At 34.2% G+C, this 23289-nt stretch overlaps 1 protein-coding gene across 13 annotated transcripts in view; it reads right to left on the bottom strand.

The window, feature by feature from the left end:
* Positions 1-23289, bottom strand: part of SNTG1 (syntrophin gamma 1) — a 321662-nt gene that overhangs the window by 49678 nt on the left and 248695 nt on the right. For all 13 annotated transcript variants that reach the window (XR_005256059.1, XM_038129566.1, XM_038129568.1 and 10 more), the window contains 2 exons: positions 22883-22921; positions 3585-3701 (listed from right to left, as the gene is read on the bottom strand). Coding sequence is in view for 12 of the 13 variants with exons in the window: in XM_038129566.1 (XP_037985494.1) it covers positions 3585-3701; positions 22883-22921 (156 nt within the window). In the remaining variant the exon portion in view is untranslated. The remainder of the gene's footprint in view (positions 1-3584; positions 3702-22882; positions 22922-23289) is intronic.

Genomic DNA, 23289 nt, shown 5'->3' with positions numbered 1-23289 from the left:
ACAGAAAAATGCATATATGAAAGAATTAAATTAAATCATGGAAGGGTAGGTGTTAAGACTTAAATGAGACAGAAAGGAATAGATGAATATGTTCAGTAAGGGAAGACTTAAGGCAATATCAGAACAGGGTATAAAATTTCCAAGGAAAATGCAAGTAGAAAACGGGAAAATATTAAAAATCGCAAAATAAAGAAGAAGGCACAAAATAGAATTTAATTGAGGTTATAAATGAAAGAATAATCATCTTAATGGCAAGAAATTTTGGACAGTGACCCATATCCAAAGAAAGACAGCTATATCATTAAATTTGTTAGAAAAAATGAAGAGGTTGATGAAAATATACATTACTGCTTCTACCAGATTCAGGATAAACTTTTTGAAAAATTTTCAATAAAATAGTTTCTACACGCCATAGAACAAAATATTGTATTAAATCAATTTATCTCTTATTTAAAGAGAAAGAAATCATTAATAGATCAAAATTATTTTGATGTTGTATGAGAAAATTCTATATCTAACTAATTTTTAGTTATAAACATTGCTGTAATGGAAGATCCTTTAAGGAAATCACAAGCAGGAATGAAAAGTTCAAAAACACAAGTGTTGTAGTTCCTCTTCTACTAGAATTTTCTTTTTTTACAGTCATTGTCAAATGTAGTCTTCACTATCTTATTGAACTGTGGGTATTAAACCACAAAGCTACTCTTTCTCCTATGGAAAAAAGATAAATTTCTGACCATGAACAGAAAAATGGGGAGAGGAGCCTTGCTACAGCCCCACTGAGCCCACAACACCCAGTCAAACCAGATGAAGTTCTATTGTGCCATGAGGAAAAGTCATTATTATTATTATCCTGAAGCACAAAGCCATTTGGAGCTGTGTTTAAAAATTTACTATAGGCTCCATACTTTGGGGAGAAATACAAGAGCTCCTGCTTCTCCCCTGGTTTCCTGATTTTGTTTGTAACTGTAAAGTTACAAACTGACTTCTTTTCAGGTCAGAACAAAACTCCTTCTGTACAAAGATATGTGCAAAACAAAAGCAATTGTAGAATTAAGACATCCATAGAAATTGCTGCACCATTTGCTTTTAATGTTTTAATTTAAAATATTGAGTAGCAAAAGAAAGAATGTTAGTGGCTCTTTCTCAAGTAAATTTCCAATTATAAATTGGAAGAAACTGAAAAGTTTCTTCCAATTTATAATTGGAAAAAACCAGAGTTGACACAATTAATAATTCTAAAGAAGGAAATGTGCCAGGAAATAATAGAAAAATACAATAGTACAGAAGTAATTTTCTTTTAATATTTCAAAATGAAAATAAGAAACACTAGGATTGCTCTTTTATCTGAACATATGAAGTAGAAGTTCTATTGATCAAACAGATAAAAAAAGAGGCAGGGGAGGCTGTTCAAAGACATCATTTAAACACATGATTCCCTAATGTGTTAGACTTTGGCAGAGACTGGGGAAATTTTGTTTGATTTTCTGGTTAAGAAAGTTTGCAGGACATCTCTTTTCAGAAAACAACTTTTCCCAAGCAGTTTACACTGCTCATATAATTAAAGCAGTTTTTATTTTAACTACACTTTATACATCTCCTAAAAAGAAGCTCTGAAACTGTTATTGAAACTTTGTTCATAATACTTTCTAATCCCTGGAAGAGATAAAGCTTCAAATTAGCAAACTTAATGTTTGTGTATGTATGTGTAAAAGTCTGCATATAGAAAATGGGATTTTAGAAGTGTGCAATCATTATATACATTACATGTTGGAACTGGATTAACTTTAAGATCCTTTCTAACATAAACATTCTATAATTCCATGTCTTTAAGGCAGCTCTGTAGGAGCTCTTCCTCTGTCCTAAAAAAAGCATGCTTATCATTCTGCTTCCCTCCTACTCCATGAAGAGAAAATATTTTTCTCTGCATTTGAACAGTTTTTCTATTTTAGACTAGGAATCAGAACCTGGCAATATAAATTCATTTTGTGCTTGCAGCAGAGCTGAAACAAGAGCTATAAAAACTTGAGGATGGATTTCTTGCCTTATACAATAGCAGCTTGCCAAGATTTTCCTTACTCATATCACCATGGTTCAGATTCTTCTTATGAACATGTTCCTTTCACACCCATTAATCATTCCCCCATCAGACATTTACCCCCTACAAGTATATCATTCCTATAAATTTATGATTCTTCAGTAAAGAGGTTTGTGGTTTCTTCCATTATTCTTAGAAAAAAATAATCTTCATCTTTTGTACTGAACAGGATTTCTCATCATTGATTCTGATTCTATCTAGTACCCAGAATGGAGTTGGTTTTACTTGACAGGCAGCAAATGCTCAAGTAGGTCTGGCAAAGACAGGTGAGATGTTTTAGAATTAAAGTGCTTGTTAGCATAATCTGGCATTTTAATCAGACCCTGAAAAATTAATTAATAAACCTGAGAGAGCCAAAATCCCACACCCATGAACTAGTCTACAAACACTGAACACGTAAGGTTTTCAGTTCATACTTACTTCCATTCCCCATGTCTTTCACATGTTTTTAAACCTTTTGCTAAATGAACACAAATAGTTACTGATTATCAATCTAAAGATTTGCAAGATGACTTTGAACTACCTCAGGAAGATATTGCCCCAAGAGGTGGTAGATGCCACATCTCTAAAACCATTCAAGACCAGGTTAGACAGGCTCTGGGCAACCTGCCCCAGTTGAAGGTCTCCCTGCTTGCTGTAAGGAGGTTGGACTAGATGACCTTTAAAGCTCCCTTTCAACCCAAACTATTTTATGATTCTGTTTTAGACAGCAAGGAGCTGTGGCCTGGATCTGACAAAAGCAGGGTTTAGCAGCAGTCAGAAAGGTCACCCAATAAACAGGAAAAATTAATCCACATGACTCTTCCTGCTGCAGGCATGGATGGGACTGCTACTGTCTCCTTAGCAACTGGCTTAGAAGTTAGCTAGAGGATCTTTACTGCATCTTAGGTGTACCATAAGACAGTGAAAGTAAATTGCTGAGAGTAAGACGAGCACTAAAATTTTGCCTGGTGTTTCCAGTGAGATTCCAATTAATATATTTAACTTAAATAATTTCATTTGATTCCCTACCTTCGTTTTGGTGCTCTCAAGCAGCAAAAACTTACATTCAGGACTGAATCTAAACAGAGACATATTGCCATCTCTATAGCATGTAAAAAGCTTCAATATTTCCCCAAATCTCAGCAGTTTCTCTAAAATGATTGTTCAGTTTAAATCTAACCATGTTGCTTTGTGCCTGTTCTGTCTGCCAAAAGAAAATTAAAAGCTCCCTTTTAACATAAGCAGATTTGTCTTTTAAAAGTGTTCATTTAAGTGTGGGAAAATAAGTTCTTGCTAGATACCAAATCATCTGATGAAGACCTGTTTTCTATCACTTCTATACCACACACCCTGGAACTCTTCAAAGCTTTTAGTTACAATCCCGCTAGCCCAATGAGTGTTGAAAGACTCACTGGTTTATCTCATTGTGAAAGACCTGTACACATTACATGACATTATTTCATTTAATAAATTTATTCCCACTAAGCATAAGAAACATACTTACTGGAGGTGCTATAAATTTATACAGGGAAGATCCCCTCAGTGCTAGAAACTTTGGTGTGTACATTCGGTCCTGAAGGGAGTCTTGTTCCCGTTCTTCCGTCCAGCCCATGTAGACTATCTGACAAAAAAATCAACAGTGTTGACAATTTCTCAGAAATTTTCTTTTGTGGCAAGTATTTCACGTGCATAAACTGATGTCTGTCAAATTTAACACAGCTGCAAGCCTTGAACCCCAGACACAATATCATACATTGGCAGTTTTAATAAACGATGCCTGTTAGGACAATGCAAAAACATGAGAAGAAATACTTATTGTACTAGCAACAAAAAACCTAAACCACATACTCCAGGGGTGTTAAAGGTGTATTTTACATATTTGCTGACAGATCATGTCAGTGATATTTAATGTAAGTGAAGTGTAAGGAGCTACCAGTCAGGAATTCTAAGTCAAGCAGCTGCTGTTATACAGCAATATAGATACAGCCTCCACATGCAAGTTCACAGTTACACATTAAACAATAGGATGTTATAAATTTTATTTCAAATTAGCGTCAATTTTTTTTTTTTTTTTACTCCCTGAAAAATCTCTGTGCAGGAGTTTTGAACCTTTTTGCTTAGAAAGAGGAGATTAGCAGACTATTTTCAGTCACTGTTTTGAACAAACTTCATCTGTTGCTACAATGGAGTTGTGGAATCCTGTAGACTCTTACCACTACCTGCAGATCTTCTGACACAGATGTTTGAACTAGAACTTATTCCAGCTCCCTTTAGGATGCAATTTCATACCTATCCTGTTAATTTTGAGTTATTTAATATCAAATTCCTAAAGAGCAGAAGAACATGAGTCACCACTATGCCAGCTTTTGGAGAACCACTGAATAGGGAGTAGACACATCATGGGACATTTGATTTATAACAGTGTCATTAGTAATAAAATTATCCAGTGTGCAAGGGTACGCTACTGCTATGGAAAATAGTGCAACCAATATTTCATACAGTGCTGCTCATGGGATAGATCTATTTTTAAATGTCTCTGTGAAACTGATCTCTATACTAACAAAGAAGTTATGGGACATTGTCTTAAATGTCAGTAATAATAGTGTAAGGAAAATGGTAATAATTATGTAACAAAAAGGTAAAAAAGTTAACAAGTTTGTAAGTGCATGAGTGGTATGAATGTCCCTAAAATGAAAGTTTTTACTGCAAGTTTAATCCTTCCAGATTTTAAATGTTGTCTATATTTGGAAAAGAAATTTACACTAGTTTAATTCCGTACTTTTGGGCAGAGAATTTTAAGCAACATTTCTTCATGGAATATGCACTAAAATAAATAGTGTGTCTACTGTTTTTCTTTATCTCTATTTTTTTTTTGTGGGGGGGAGAGGTGAGGGACAGGGGAGGTTGTATTTTTTTATCATAACACACAGGAAATTATTAGCTTATTTGAAATCCCCTTGTATGAAATCAACACTACTAGTCTCTGTCACAGTTTATTGGATATTTTATGGTCTATAACCAGAGACAGGGAGAAGGTCCATTTTTCTCTTACTCCAGTGACACTTCAATACTTAATTATTTTGTCAATATCAAACACTAAAACTGTCATATAGTCTCAGGTTCAATGAAGAACATGTGTTGAAATATCTGCTTGTTTGGTGACTTAAGTAAATTTATAAAAGTCAAAAAGAAGACAGATCTGTACCACAATAGTCAATCATCAAAAACTAAAAAGCCACAGTCTCTGAAATCTCCTTCATTCCTGAATGAAGAACAATTCAGATGGAAAAAAAAAAAAAAAACAAAACAAACAACTGACTGGTAAAGTAAGAGACGTTTTAAATTATTTCAATTCAATGTTTATTCAAATTTCTATAATTTCTGCTGTTTCATATGCTGTTTCATAAATACGATCCTCATCCCTCTGACTCAATTGCAGTCTCTAGATCTCAGTGACTGAGGTGGGTTTACCCGGAAGAGGTGTGTAAGTATAAACAAATTGTACTACTATGTGCAGGAGTTCGGCACATTTTCCGTCTATAACTGAAGAAAATGCATGATCTGTAATTTCTAGGAATTGAGACATCTATGCTTCAAAATCAATTCAATTGAATTAATTTGGTTTCATCTTGATTTCTTTAATTTAAATTGGACACACAGCAAGATATCATCTTGCCTGATGATATTTAATATCCCTGTAACACTGTATGGAATCCCTTCTTAGAGTTTTTCTCTTTCATATTTCTACATCTACTATTCATCACAATTACAGGATGCAGTCACTCATGCTGTGCAGATGTATTGATATTCCACATTTGATTGACTCAATACTAAAGTAGCCATGAAATTTAGGGCAATTTCTCCCTTAGATATTTCTCCCTTGCCTCTGTAGATCATGAGGAAAAATGAGATTGATTTTCCAGACAACCTGCTGTACCAAAAGTTTTATTAACAGAAAAACATTTCTCCTTCAGGCTCAATACCTACTATTCAACATAGAGAGGAACTGTCAAGCAAAGGCTTGACAAGTATGATTATAATTAGGAACATTTACATGTTTGTTTGAGTGTATGTGCATATTCACATACGTGGATTAAAATAGCACAGGCTATATTCTGGAAAACAAGGCAAAACTAAACAAATACATGATAAATATTTTAATAGATAAATGAGAACTATGAGAACTTTTAACTTCCTAAAGTGATCTCAGTTTATCTAAACATACTAAACGTGTGAAATTAAATAAAATACTGCAATTTTTTATACAATGAAGGTGAGAACTGTTGAAAATTTTTACTTTTGTGGTAAAGTAGATGACATTTTGGAAACATTTCTGTTACTGGGAAACGTACAGACTTCTAAAAAAGCTTTGATCTATAAAAACTTAGAGAAACTTATTTACTCCAAAGGGATTGTACCTTACAAAATTATTAGTTCATGCATATATATGAACTGAAATATTGGATAAGTATGATGAAAGACTGAGATTTTTGGACCGTATCTCAGTGTAGCTGCACATGGGGACTTGGCACACATGGCACTTCATGAAGTTATGAAATTCCAGAAATTTCATTTCTGAAAATAAATTCTTAGCACAGACACATGATGAATACATATAAATGCTAATCACAAATAGACAGTGCTACTTTATAAAATCAAAAATCTAGTTAGTTTTTAATCTTATCAAGTTTTTTGAATCCCTATAAAACTGTTGATTGTTATCAACAAATGTGGAAAGGGTGGTGAAAACAGATATTATTTATGATTCACATTCCATTTGAAAGACAATTTTTGCATTCCTGGTTTCTAACTTACCTCAAGCAGCTCATTCTCCAAAATCAAATGGTGACACAAATTAGTTAACTTAGTGGCTGCTGGTTCAGTAACAAAGATTCAATAAGTCATTATGGTTTATGACTTGAATCATGGACAATTTAAAAAAATCTATATTGAAATGATAAATGAAACAGGACAATTTCTTCAGTCAAAAATCCATAATCTTGTAATTTAGTACATTCTTAAATCACACAGACATCCTAATCAAGCAAGATAAATTGCCATATTTTATATCAGTCCAATATATTGCTAAAAATTACTTAAATAGCCTTGACTATCAGGGAGACTTTTTCAGAGTTTTTACACATTATATTTTAGAAAGGATAGTAATAAAAAAATACAAGAAAATTACTCCAAAATGAAATGTAATATCTATATGACATCACAACAGGAAGGCAATTCAAAGATCAGAACAGATGCACTGACAGCTTTTTGTCTTGCAAGTCTGATACTCACACTCACATTATGTGAAACTGTGCTGTGGAGTGACAGGATGAACATAGAATCCAAAGACAAATAAATATGTCAGACAACACAGAGGGAAAGTAATGAGGGATGAGAAATACTCTGGCTTTAATATATTTTCTCTGTACTTTTAAAAATACTTTTGTATAGTCTGGAAATTCATTGTAGTCAATTGTTAGCAGAAAAACAATAAAAAACCACACTGGAAATGTGGGAAAAAATTGAAGAAAAAGGGGGGTCACAACGCAATCATGGGCAAAATCTATTCTGCTTAAGAACTGGTTTAGGAAAAGGCTTAGGGATTTTGTGCTGAGTAAAAAAAAATTTCAAAGTCAACAGAAGAACTAATCACAAAAAATTTTGCATGGATGCTAGAAAAAAATTGCCCTATTGTGAATGAAGTCAAAACATCTCCTATCCCGTTTTTCAAGTTTTTGAAAAGCCTGCTAATCTTCCAAATTTTTCTTAATTTGTGTTATTTTTTTATCTTCCTCATTAAAAAAGTCCACTAAAACTTTAGCTATCACCAACAGCTCTAAAGATCACCTTCATATTTTTGAACCACTCAACTACAAATAGATTATTCTATACAAATAGAAATCTTAGAAATTATCTAAGATTGCACATGTATTGTATCTCACAACTTTATTTTCTTCTGTGTAAGAACTCACACTGTCATCTTGCTACCAGACCAAGGCTGAGTATAAGTTTTCCATTTGGCTTTGTCTTGTTCTATTTTTAAAATGACCACACAAAAATTAAGGAAATATTATCAGGCCTTAAAGTAAATAATGTCAGAGAAAACAGAAAATATTTCTTAATTATGAAAGATGATTTTTTGCTTACAATCCAGATAAATGAAAACTGGTATCCAAGACTGAAAACAGCACATTTGCTTTCTCATCAAACAACATCAGAATCAGAGCAAAGACAGATGTTTACAGTAGCAAAATTTGCCTGGACCTCCATAGAGATCTGTCCAAAAGTAACCGTGCTGTTTGAAAAACCTGCGTAACAATTTATGTTACATCCAACAGCATCCCATGAGAAAACTTTGCACATTCCTAATGAGATGTACTGGATCTTGCTGGAACTCAGGACTATATTGACTGCTGCATGCCATCGCTCCCTCCACAGGTTTGAAAAATAATGGCTACATGTGGATACAGGGCAGTTTTCCAAACTGGTGAAGTACTGTGTGTTGCTTTTCCAGGTTTCTTCTTCTTGATATAATCTACTAATCCAGAGAAACATTTTGGCTCACTCATTGGGTTTTTCATCCAGTGCTACATGTTAACAGTCACAGCTTATTTCAAAGCACTCATTTTACTTATTTAAGACTTCTAAGTAGCTGTTTATTGAAATAAATTCTTCTAACGACAAAGTCAATTTGAACCTTAATTGGGCAACTGTGTGCCTTTGTCAAAATGTCAACATTAGAAGTTGGGATTTTTTGCCTCTCTTAAATTATTCAAGTCAATGCACAATTAATTACGTGTATTTAAAATTCATTACAATTTGAATTTGTTCATTTTAATAGAGGTGATTAGCATTTACAAAGCACAGACTTTTTCCAAGAAAGACCTTATGCAGCTGTTATTACAAAGATGGATTTGGATGCAAACGGCAGTATTAGATACCAATCTATATTAATTTCAGGAGTGTGTGTGAAATTATGAGTAGGAATCAGTACAAAAATAGTTCACGCTAGTCCTGTCTTCCAGGATATTGACTGGGTAATTAAAAAAAGATAAAAAATTATCTAGAGTAGCTAGCCAGCATGTGGCAAACTCCCCAAAATGTACCAGGGATGTGTGCATTTTATACAGCATTAAGCATTTTCCTGCTAAATAGGAATGGTAGCTAGATGATGAAAAAACATCTCATGTTATCTAAAGTAATCTGCCTTCCTCACTTTACTGACCCTTCTCCTTCTTGTAGACTTCTCTCATTTACTCACCACATAACTCACCTTCCGAGCAATTTACACATCAACACAATTTAAACATCCCTGAGCAGGTTCATTTGATTACCAGGATTACCACTGAGGAGATGCATTCCTGATGACATCAGAGCCATTTTACAGCTGACCTGAGAGGCTTCAGATCCTCACTGATACTCTCAGAAGAGCAGCTCTCAGCAAACACTTTGAAAATGTGCACATTTTACACATTTCCTGACTAAAATAATTACTATATATCACATTATCATCATTCCCCCCTCCTTTTACTATTTTATTCCTGGAACCAGTAGGGTTCTGCTTTCTTTTATGGAGAAACACAAAAAAATCTCTGATACATGGACATTTTTGAATTCCTACCTGTTCATTTTTCACCTGAAATTTGAGGTGGAATTTAGAAACAGGCACAAGAATGGCTGCAAATTTAAATCCAGGATGAAATTTCTGGGGGATTTTGAGGGTTTAAAATAAATAACAGTACAATACAGCAAGCTCAGCACTCATGTGAAAAGAAAGTAAACATCATTTATTTTAAAGCTTTGTAGCTTGACTGGTTTTAAGACTTGTCTGTTGATTAATGGCATTTTTTTTTCCTCTTCTAAATGTACAGAGCACGTATTTTTCATGCCTAAAATAAAAATGGGTCAAACAAAATTATTTCAAACAATCAAGCTGGAGGGCATGACCTCTCCTTTTTGAGGAACAACCTATCGCATTCATCTTTTTCACCTCAGGGTAGACTACTGAAAGATGCTGAATAAAGAAAAAGATCAGAATATTACAAGTCACCAGACAGCGCCTTTCAGATTTTTGATGGCGCCACTGAGCAAACAACAACATATTTATCCTTCTTATGCACCAGGGCAAGTGAAATATTTACAGAAACATTTAATAACATTCCTAACTTGTCCCAGGAGTATCTTTCAATTAGATTTCAATGATTGGCTACAGATAACTTTCGGATTTTCTTTTTCTTTTTCTCTGAAAAAGACTGGTAAGCAGAACCTGGACAGGACTAGTGCAATTTAGGCTACGTGGCTGTCCCTGTGAGACCGTATAGCTCATGCAGTGGCCTTGCTCACATCCTGAGCTGACTGAACTCAGCCCAAAGGAGATGGTTACCTAACACATGGAAGAACCCCAAATGACTGAGCATACAGAAAGTACAGATGATGGGGTAAGGGATGTCTGAAATGAATTTTAGTAATAAATTTTTTGAGTTTGGATAACATGAGAATTACATTTCTATAGAACTAGATGTTAACATTTCAAAGCGCTCACAAAGCCTGAATAAACCTTCAAATAATCACTGTATACTTAAAGTTTTCTTCAAAGTCTCTGGTGTTGCTGTTTGCACAGCAATATAAACATACCTGAGAGAAATACCTTTCTTGCTATCAATGACATCACAAGATCTGACTTAGAAATATTTTTATACCCTTGTGAGAACAAAGCTTGAAGATTAGTAGTTCACATATATATGTAATTATACAAAAGCCTTTTTAGACTTAAAATATTTTATTTAAATACTGCATGGAATCAACATCAATATTCAATAGAATAAATCTATCCATGAGTACTTGTTTACATTTTCATTCTCGATAATTTAAATGGCAACTGATGAAAACAGCTATCAATGCTTGCAAAATTTCTTTGACTATTTCTACGGAAGAACAGTTATTTTCAGTCCTGTCTGATTATCAAAATAAAAAGACTTCTGCAAGCTGAAACTGTCCTTAAGACTTTCTCAGGGCTCTCAGAGAACACAATTACTGCTTATAGACTCCCAGAACAATAAAATAAATAAAAACTTCAAAATTTGAAACATTTTAGACCAGCATTACATTGCCTCTCAGAAATAAAACAATTTTTTCAAGCACTCAATGCATGTAACTGAAAGAAAAATAAGTCAACCAGAGTTTAAATTTTATTTTCAAAAGTACAGAACATGGAAACCTACAGATGAGAAATTATGCTGCATCTGCACAATGCCTTTGGAGAATCAATGTTACTATTGCCAGTTACTAACAGGGAAAAAAAACCCCAAGAGGTGTAATAAAATTTTAATCAAATCAATAAAGAATACTCCCTAAGGTAATTTTGCATCTTATTAGCTACAGCAAATAATCTTTTGTCTAATGATTTAACAGTTTTCAAGACCATTAAGCAATAGGTCTAATTAAGCTTAATTTCTAAATAGAAAGTGATAATAACCCTTCTTTATTTATAAAAAATGAACAATGCAGTAAAACTTCAGTTCAAATAATATAATGTAATAAGAAATTGTAAATTAATCCATAAATCTAATATATATAGGTAACAGAAATATTTCTTTTTTTATTAGAAAAATCAGACAGCACTTATACACTATCTTCCTGTAACTCAAAATGTATTTCAAATATATCTATAAAAGAAATTAAGACCACTTTTGAAAAAATAACAGTTGAACAGATAAAACCTGGTTTTAAACAAACTGGTTCCAATGATCTTCCACTACAGCTGAATAGAGATAATGTTATGGATCACTGCTTTTCTCTTCCACCTGCCTTCAGAATTCGAACTTTCAGTCACAAATGCCTGAAAAATAAGCTGTTTTTTATAAAAACAAATAAATACTCTGCAGTTGAAATCCAGAGTAAATACTTTGACAGACAGTGAGATTTACTCACCATGCCCGTTTTGTAGCACAACAATGTAGCAAAGCACCACTGATGCCTTTTAGTGTTTTTTGAATTTCTCAATTACTTCTCTTGGTGAGAGATGTTATGAAATCCCCATTCTTAAAGACAGTCACAATCTGATGGGGGAAAGTCCAGAGCAATCTGATTTATGTGGGCCATTCTCTGAGCAGGATTCTGACCAGATGACCTACAAAAACTCATCCAATATAAATTATTCTGTGATTCTTTGCTCTCAAAGCAGCCATATCTGTCTTGGAATCTGTTTTAAAGTGGTCTTGACTTACTGCTCTTAGAAAAACAGCTTCAGCATTGTTTTTTATTACAGTTTCACATTATTTCATTACTATATACACACCATATGCAGTAGTTCACATTTCATAATCCATCTGTAGCATCTGTAGCTAGGATTTTCTAAATGTCCCCACTTTTTATCTACCTTAATTTTCAGAGTGGCCGTGTATCAAGTTTCTCATTGGAGATTTCATCCTTAAAATACACTGTGTAAAGGAATTTTCAGTACAGATTGCTTGCAGTCAAAGTACCCTTGAGATTGAAGACATTGCTCACAAGCAGTAATAAAAAATGTATCCTATCACCCCTTCTCAATTGTAAACAAGGGCAGAAAATGTTATGATTTGTGAAGGACCCTGATATAAAATAGAGATTGAAGAGGAAGGGAAAAAGGAAGTGAGGAGCCAGATGAGACAAGAATAAAGTTGCTAGTAAAGGACCAAAGTAATGATATGTAACTCGCATTCTTACACATTCTTAAAGAAAATAAAATTCTTCTTGGATTATAAAGAAAAGAAAAATGATGCTACTCCAGAATTACTTTGAACACCACTTTGCAAACGGTGGTATTAAAATACAAATGTATTGGGAAAGAGAACCACAATGCAGTCCCATTCTGAAAGAGCAAGGCAAGGTAGAGGATAACTACAGCTCAAATATCCCTTCAGAAGCTAAAAAAAAATCTTAGGGGATTAATAGATGAAGAACATTATATATGAATATTCATATAATTTCAACAATATATATGAATATATATTATATTCATCATTATATTCATGAATAACATTATATTCAGCATGTTCTACATGCTATTATTTTCATGCTTCTCTCCATATCCTATTTATTACCAAGATGAGGTTTTGGTTCTGTTATAATAAAGATGGTTTTAATTTTCCTGGTGTTTAGATTGAATCTAGGCTATCCTGAGGATTCTATAGCTGGTCACAAGCCAATAGCCTGTGGCAGGAAGTTAGTAGTAGTGTTTATAACTTTTACTGAACTCACTTTTTGCACTACTTTTTGACAGTGGAGTAATGCCTGTCAGTAGTTGATTTGTCTCTAGCATCTCAGCATTTCCATGAATTTTTCAGTTTCATTGGAAAAGCTCAGTCTTTTAAAAGTACCGAGTGAGACTCATTTTGCAGTATCAGAGCTTTCTTCCACTCACGATATTTATTTTTTTTTAACACAAAGAGTCCCACTATCATGAGAAATGGAGGGAAGCAACCCATAAAATTAAGACTGTGTCCCGAATGAAGCCCAAATTTCAGTGTAAGATGTTGAGGCTCTTTATCAACAGAGTTGTACAGAGGGACAAGCAAGCTCCTTCACCCATAGAAAGATAACATAAAAACTCCTCTGAGGGTGCCATCTGTCTGACTGAAGAAGAGATCCTGGCAAAATAGCTCAAGGCCCTGTGAAGTGCAAACAGTGACCTGCAGGAACATTATTTAACAATTGATGCATGTAAACTCACAATTAATACTTAGCCAGAAGACGCTCCTCTCACAAGAGAGCATCTCTTCTTTCAAGCTTTTTTTGCAGTCTCAGAAGTCTGGATGCTATTTGCATAATAGGATCAGATCCTCTTCTTTCCCGCTGTCTGGGTTAGGTTTTGAACAGCAGCCTACTTCAGCAGGAGGGGAAGAAGAGCTGGCTGCATTATTCCACCTACTGCCATCAGGGCAGGCACGTGGGAGCAATAGGTTGGAGTGATGAGTGACTACTGCTTCTACTAAGCAAGTACTACAAACAGTAGGCTGTTAAACAAATAATGGGAAGCAGCAGGACTTCTGGATGTATATTTGCAGAAAACAGCTAGAAACTGTACACTACTGTATCTTGATCCTGCTGGGCTTTGTGGGTACTCTTGAGCTGGCTCGGGTGACTCTGGTCACTCAGCACTTACGCACTAACATCAAAGCGGAGACCTGTTTTACAGCAAGAAGCCCAGGCACAGAATTGCATACCTATTTATACCTCCTCAGACCTTCAGACCTGCACATGCTACATCACTTGACTTGTTTGGTTTTTGTTTTGTTTTGTTTTTTTCAACCCAGCACTGCTGAGTGATATTCCAACAAAATAAATTGTTTCTTATTAAATAAATAAAGAAATAATTTTGTCAGTTGTCAGCTCCTGAGTGTAGTTTTTTGACCTGACACTGCTAAATCTCCATTTGCTGTGTCATAAAATATGACAGACTTACTAAGTTTTGCTTCCAAAAGCACTAAGATTGAAAGCAAATATTTTCTAATATTCTAAACATATAACAGATATTCCTCGCTGAGCAGTGTCTCCTTACCAGGACATATAACTCTTTGGAAAGACAAAAAAAGTGTTGTAATACTAAATATTTCTAGGGGATGTTTCTGCATTTGCAATTAGTTACATTTTTTTACATTTTTTACTGTTTTCCTTCACACATTTTCAGTGATTAATTCTTCTCAGTGTTATTTTTTTCCTTCTTCATTTGTAGATAACCCATAAATTGTCAATTGCTTTGTACTATTATATTAATCAACCATTTTCTCAAATTCAGGTAGAAAGTCTGTCACTGGTCCCATGGATTATTATTGTGACGAGAGAGAAAAGACAAAAAACCACCTGCAGTCCACAGAGTTCTGTTTAACCACTGTTTTTAGAATTTCAAGAGAATAAATATTTTTGGAAGCTATGATTTGAAGCACCAATCATCTGCACAGATGTAGCATAAGTAATGAGAAAAATGAAGTGTTATTCATTTCTCCTCTTGAAGTAAACTGTAATTAAATATACTTTATTTATGCCTTTTTGAGTCCCATGTGCTCCTCCAATAGAAAATCTATAGTTAAAGTATATGCTTCATTGATTCCAATTAATTTCTTTAGATGATACAATTCCCCAAGGAACAATGTGTGTATAGGCTTACTGAACACCTTCCTTCTAGTATACTAAAATTAATGTTATTCCTGAGAACTTTTACACTCACTTGATGCAATAAGAGACATTACAATAAAGCATTGCAACATTTTTATTTCTAGCCTCAGGCTCCAATGAAAATTACAATCTGACCAGACAGAATAAATTCATATCTGTAAGCTGCAGATATTAACAATTCCTTATTTAAGGTGAGGCTAGAGGGAAAAAAAAGGTCTCTCCTATACTTAATCTTTCTAAGTATAACTGGGAAAAAAAAAAGGAAAAGACAAGAAAGACCTATTTATTTTGTGGGTATCACAGAATATGCTGAGTTGGAAAGGACCCACCAGGATGATTCAGTCAAACTCCAGCCCTGAACAGAACACACCTAAGAACAGCATCATGAGCCTGACAGCACTGTCCAAAAGCTTCTTGAACTCAGAAAGTTGCTTCATGTCCTGCTGCTTTGTTGGCCTGTTTAGTTAGTAGCTATCCCATCCAACCAAAAATACATGAAAAACATGGAAACATTCATTCTAGTAGAATAAAAGGCCCTTTCTTGGTTTAATGTTTGCTACTTATTTCCAGTCTTAGACATCATAAATATCCAAATCCTGCAGGAAACCTGTCCTTTAAATTGCAGGCATCCCTTCCACTGTCCAATTATGTTACATATCCCATTTCTTGGGTAAATGGCAATATATCAGATCCAAATATGTTTAAAGTGGGATTTAGTCATGTCATACATATAAATAAAATGATGCAATAAAAGCAATGCCTTTGATTGTTATTTAAACTCAGTGGTTTCTCTCTGTCTGACCTCACCATAGATACAGAATTATGCTTTCAGGGAGAACAAGTATTTGTTCACGTCATACTGTTATGACAAAACAGGAAGCAATTATTCCTTTGATGACATCTGTTATGGCATTCTGATTCAGAACACCTTGGGATGCATTCAGACAGGATCAAGTTTCCTTAGCATGTAAGATCATACTCTTGCAAAAGGTAGCAGCTAAAGGGAAAGCTCTTATTATTGTAACCTAGAAATTACAGCACTCACAAAGTCGGTCTGTCAGACCTGTGTCTTTCCTGTTCTAACTTAACCACTGACCTAACAGTTGAGGTATACAACTCCTTTTGAAGCTATGGCACTATACAGAAAGACACAAAAGACCGGTGGGATCAGAATGAGCCTGAATTCACACCCAAGTGTGTAACTAGAAGGTGAAGGATCTGGTAAGAGTGCCTTAATCTCAGAAGCAGTAGATTCTTCCTTCCAGTCCACTTCACAGTTAAATACATTTAAGCCATAGCTATCACCCAAAAAATAGGTATAAATATATAATTTTTAATACATATGTATTTTTTTTTATTTATCTGCTTATTTGTTTAGAGCACTAATGTACAATAAGTAGTAACTCCTTCTCAAACTCAAAAGTAACAAGTTTTTTATCTACTTATCAATTTATTGTGTAGCTGTGGGACATGTCTGTTTATTTCACTCACTTTGTATGGTCTACAATGGACCAAGGCATTTAGAATCCCCTCATTCACCTGTCCTGTTTAAACCTTTAGTGGAGATACAGTACATTCACCCTAGTATTGACTAAAGTATGAACACACAGCCAACACAGATCTAGTCATTGAATTTGGTCAGGAAAAACTACCCTTACTGAAAGGAATTTTCAGGGAGAGATATTAAGTTTACAGATGGGGGGAAAAAAAAAGCTAATACTTGTAACACTAATGAGTTAGTACTAGGAAAAAAATACATGAAAATAAATGAGAAAAATATGTAAAAGAGAATGAAATTCTACTCGAGGCAAAATTGAATTTGCTGGACATGCAGAAAGTATTTGATGCACAGCTTGAGACTTATATTTTGAGATTTAAATAAGAACTTGATCTAATCACTCTTTTGTATCATCTAAATTTCAGCAGGTGTCCCAATTACTTTCATCCTCTCATGAGCTATAAGGTATGCAGCCCTAGGACAGAAACAACTGCAGTAGTAACTGCATCAAGTGACTCACAACATGAATTTTATCTAGCTCATCAGGTAATCGACTAGCTTCAGGAAGCTGTCTGACCTTCCTCTCAAAAGTCAACATGGTTTCCTCAGCCTAAAATCTTTAACAACATACCATGTGTATTGCCCCTCTAAAATTTTTTATGCCCTGAAGTTCAGAAACTATTCTAGACTACAATGTAAAAGGAAGAAAAATCTTTTATTGGCCAGAGGAAGCATAGTTTCTATAACAAAGACTGCCTCAGAAGCATCTAAAACAATTACAGAAACTGCTCAGGGAAAAATATTTCATGTCAAGCACAGAAACTTTTTGATATAGATAGATATATATAGATTGAGATATTCAGTTTATTTTACAGAAAGCTCAATTAAGTATCAATAAGCAACATAAGCCTTTCAAGGATGTATGTTATGCAGCAATAATCCATGCTGAGTGCCATAGATGGCTGACAATGGTAGGGAATTAGCCCAACACAATTTACACCCTATTGTGCACTTCTGCTTAATTTAACAGCAAGAACTCATCTTCCCTTGTGTGTTTCTATAATCATTTAACAATTGAAGCTTCATTCCAGAGATTTTCCTTCAAAATAAACCTGATCAAATCCTTACTGTGACAACAGATGGTGACAGAGCAGATGTATCGTTGCATCTGAAAGTTCAGTAACTGTCAGTCAAGAGCTGCAGGATGGCTACTCTGAGGTACCACAGAACAGACTATTGGAAAATAATTAACTCAACAGACATGCAAAATTAGAAAGGAAAAAAAAACAGAAAAAAAGAATACACTAAAGAGAGAGGAAAAAAAGCACTGCTCTTAATGTACTTCTAGAACAGACTTGTTTTCTTTTGAGGATGTGTCATATTTCAGAACTCTCTGCTTAATCACTGCATTTTTAAAAATACCAATACAACAGCAATGCAATTACAATGCAATTACTCATAAAAAAAAAGAAGGGTATGTGTTGTAATTCATACAGGTGTTTATCAGTAGAATAGATGTTATCCCATCAGTCCTATCAATTCACCTGAGCAATGGAATTCACCTTTTCAGATTCAATAGAGATGCAACACATCTCTATGTGTTGTGTCTCTAAGCAAAGAACACTGGCTTGATTGACAGGCAAGACAGTCACCATGACATTTGTGTGTACTCACTTTTATATAGTACATACAAGTTAGGTTTTATCGAATAAACTCACTGAGTCAGAATTTTAAATGAGATTGTTCTTATTGTAGAACTTCAATAAAACTGGACAACAAACACCCTATTAAAGCAGAATATGAGGTGATACAACATAGCTGATCTAGTACAGATATGTACAGCTGTTTTTATTGCATTACAAGAAATAAAAGGAAATGGGCATAACCATGTATATTTTTGAATGCCATCAGATGTATCCCATCACTCCATTCTTGGCCATCAAGAATGTAAAATATCATCTACAAAACAGGGTTCTTGACTGTGGAATCTGACACACACAATGATACCCCAGTTTCTGGCCTTAGTGTGGCATCAGTTCATTATGCCATGATCATGTTTTAAAACTGAGTTAAACCCTCTTTCTCATTCTCACATGATTCTCATTATTAACTGTCCACTTTGAATAGACCAGCTACCAATTATTTTCCCATAAAGCAGGAACATTCGAGAGGGATACCTTATCCTAAAAAGCTAAAACTATTTAATGAAAATTTCCTCTCTTCTGTAGATACAAATATTTCAAAAAGTCTCATGCTATCTGTGGAAAGAAAAGAAATAGTGCTCAAAAAAAAAAAAAAGGATTATAGCACTCTTCCCCATTATACTTCTTTTTTGGTGAATTCAGCATATGAAATGTGGAGGGTCATACCCTTTGTATTCATCCTAATAGAGATGAGACATAGGAAAAGAAAGTTTTAAATACACTCCTCTGCCATGATATTTTTATCTGTTTCATGTGAAACCTTGAGATTTGACTGTTGCCCATGTAGTAGAGAAGCAAGGGTCTATTTATTACATTTGTGAACATGTATGTGAGCATAGCAATAACAAATGAAATGAAAAATCCACTCCCTGAATTTGCCACATGCAATATCTGCTTTGTACCACTGCCTCGTTAAGTGAAATGGGAGTCAAAAAGTTTTGACTTTCCCAGCTGCCGTTTATGAACATTTTACTTACTTGTTCACGTAGGGTCAGGAAGAGGTGAACTGCAGGCCAGACTAAGATTTATATCTAAACCTTGAATTCCACTGTGTACCTAAGCCAGACATTGCCAATTCATCCTCCTGGCATGGCAACCAGTAAAAGCCAAATCCCAGTGAATCCCAAATAGAAAATGAGAGTTATAATGTGTAGTAAAATCTCTAGTAGCTGGAGGCTACATTTGGTTTCTCATCCTGAAAAGGATTGGAAGGCTTTATTAAGGACTGCCTAATCCTCATTTCTCTAGATGATATCAAGTTGATGTTCAGCCAAGATCAGCACATTTGCAAATTCATTGTGGACAATGAAAAGATTGGGAATTGAAAAGCAATGGGCAGTGCTTGTCCTCATTACACCACCACAGTTTACTGACCTGTCATTTGGAATGATCTAGCAGGGAGCTGATGCTGCCTTTCAAAACTCACCTGCCTAATGATGGCTCTCACAGGGGCTGACATTTGCTGTAGTCAGTGCAACAGCTCAAGAGAGGTCAGGAGCTCCAAGAAAAGGAAACATGACCATGTTTCCACTCTCATCTTGGCTGATCAACTAGAGAAGACTCTGTCTGAAGCCTTGAAATATTCCAGTCTTTATGCCTCTCTTCTATGAGGTCTATATAATTTTTTCTCTGAATTTATGGATATTTTGTCGACAATATTGTATTTTTAGTGCACATTTGAAATATTCAGTATATTTTGAGTCCAAATTATTTTTTCTCAACTACTTGCTAATATACTCTTAAATGTTACTATTTACATCCAATGCATAAAGTTCCAATATAGAAAACACAACTAATTTTCTATTTTTTACCATTTCAAGTGTTCTTTTCATCACTGTCAATTCAGAGAGGGGGAGCTTTATTTCCCTCTTGTCCCACAATCTTCTTCAAATTTTTTTTTGTCTAAGGGGGTCCTCTTCCAGCATTTTTTGCATCATCTTTCCACCACTATTAAATGTACAGCCACCATTCTGAGAACTTCTTATTGCTTCATGCTATCCAAATAACTACTATCTTCTTATCGATACTCATCACCTTTGATCTTTAAATTTTTACTAATATAGCTTATCTTTCTAACAATTTGCCAGACAAACCTACTTTCACAATTCCTGCATTAAAGGAAAGCTGCCACATTATGTACAGTCAACAAATCTTTTCCAATTACTTTTTCTTTTATCTTTTTAGCTTGCTGCAACATTGAGATGTTTTGATAACACTACTGGAGTTACAGCATCTTACATACCTTTGTACGCAGGTACATTTGCTTCCTCGTTGTAATGTTCATGGGTCTGTCTGTGCTTCTATTGTCTTCTCCATATCAAGAATATTTTCATTAAGGAATCCTAAGGGTTGTTTCCTTGACTCTAGCTTGACAATTGTCTTCCCTTTTTACTTAACTAATTAAAATCCACATATATATGCATAAAAATTCTAAGTGAAAATAACCTTCAATTACCCTGCTAGTGCTCATTAAAAAACCTGTGGGTATTTGTTAAATGAAATTAAATATACACACCTTTTTCTTTAAATAAAAGTGTAACAGGATGAAGGCAGCTTTCATGTTCATGATGTGCTTGCAGAAAGAAGTTAAAACTAGCTGTTCAATCTCTTACACAAAAAAGTTATTTTATTTTTAAAAATCAAGATGAAAAGACTATTCAAGATAGTATTTTGATTTTTAGATAAATGATGTGTTGATAAAACAAGTAAAGAGTCCTGTTTCTTCTCTGCATACCATGTTGATACTTGCTGCACATGAAGACAGAAATTAACCTTACATCTGTGTAGCCTTTTCTGACTCTACTCAAAAATAATATTTAACTATCTCACTTAAATTAGGTGATTTTTCCTAATTTCTTTCATGATAAAAAACTACAACCATCTCTACATAAGTTAAGCCAAAAAGGAAATCTGGATTTGAATTCAATGTTCCCTAAAATTTCAGACATCCACAGATAAGTAAACCTTTTTCTTCCAGTATTTGACAGGCAACAAGACCTTACCAGTCTCACTGCTAATCAAATCAGCCTCTCTTTCCAGTCTGACCTTTTGACTGAGTTTCTTGAAGTGCTCCATAGTTACTCCTTTGGAGTATAATGACTGGTGCTGATGAGAGATGAATGCATTATAATTGCAGGCTGTCCTGATAGAGAGCATGGCCAAAAAGCTATTCAAACCAGGAATGATATTTTTGCTTTTCACAGGAGTCCTAATGAAGAATAAAATGCCTTGTTGACCCCATGTGCCAAGGATACCAAAACAGCAGAGATCCCTAAATTATATGTTAGAGTGGTAGGACATTTTAACTGTTCTTTATGTATTTTTTGTCTTTATTTTTTACAGTAATGAAAGCAAAGAGGTAAGTTCAGGGTGAAACATAACAGTAAAAATGGAACCAATTAACTGCTTTTTGTTCATTAGGCAGTATCTTCTTCCTTCTTTTGAGATAGGAGCATATCTTTGCACTCTCTGCATCTGATGTTATACAAATTATTATGAAAATTCCCAAATGCAAATGCTAACTTCATCTATTGTAGCTTCATTTATACTTACCCATAGTTGTAATTATTACCATAGTTGTTATTATTGTTAATATTAGTAGTATTACATTATTTTCATAAATTTTTTAAATTTGTGCATCTTCTCATGAAGAAAACAGAAAACAAAATAGGAGTATCTCCCTCCTTTGTGAGTTACACTCAGGACAATTCCATATAAATAAAGTTGGACCAGAGAAAGAGAACTGAGAAATATGTTGGCTAACTGAAGAAATGGTGTAAGGGAGATGAAAGCACTTTTCTTCTTCTAATCTGTCCTCTTGAAGGCAAGTTTACAGCTCAGTCATATACGTATTTCTTTCCTTGTATGAGGAACCAATTTTTTCCTTCTTATGAAACAGGTTGCTCTGTTTCCCCTTAACAAGTTTCTTTGTGTGGAAATTATCATTATATAATTAACAGTTGTCATACATTACATATACATACCTAACTGTACAGTGCACTGAGTTTTACCTTGCTAATTTTTATTCATATTTTGTTTAAATAGTTGTGCAGATATTAGGTTTTTTTATAGCTGCATTTGTCAATAGGCAAAAAACCTATAAAGACCATACATTTTCAGAATTTTGGAACATTGATTTATTCTGATTAATTCTGTACAGGATAATGATAACATTCCCCTTTTATAGTAAAACTGGTAAGACACAAACCGAAGAAAATTATATATACCTGCATCAAATAGGTTAATTTGAAAAGATTAGGTATCTTCTTACTTTGATGAAACACACCAATTCTCTTTGAGTTGAGAAAGTAAAAGCACCAAGGTACTCTCTAAAGGAAATCTACTGAGAATCCTTCAGGTAGAAAAACGAACAGCTATCACACAATTAAAGATAGTTCAAGTGAGAATTAAAATTATAAATTAAAAAAGCCCAAATGTTCTTTTTCTTACCTGCTGGTTTACGGGAAAATTCCTGTTGATTTTTTTAATCTATAAAAATGAATAAAGAAATAGATTAATACTCAGGCACTAGGATGAAAAACAAAACAAAAACAAGCAACTGGATTTTAGACACATATATTAGATTCTCCCTTCCAAATTATGCTTGCAAAAAAGAAAATAAAATCTCCTGCAGTAAAGGAACTGAAATCTTTGGCAAGGTTTGAACAACGAGATATTTCTGTGGTTAATGTGGTTCATTTTGCTGTTTAGAACCCAGGAGAGGTTCATACACACAAAACTATCTCTAAATTCTAAAACACTATGTAATTTTCTTTCCTATTAGAAGACATAAGCTAGAATATTTAACTCTAAATAAAATTATTTCAGAGCAACTTACTGCCAACCCCCAAAGTCAT

This window comes from Motacilla alba, chromosome 2, assembly GCF_015832195.1.
Source record: "Motacilla alba alba isolate MOTALB_02 chromosome 2, Motacilla_alba_V1.0_pri, whole genome shotgun sequence".
Lineage (NCBI taxonomy): Eukaryota > Metazoa > Chordata > Aves > Passeriformes > Motacillidae > Motacilla > Motacilla alba.
This window is presented reverse-complemented; position numbering and strand designations above follow the sequence as displayed.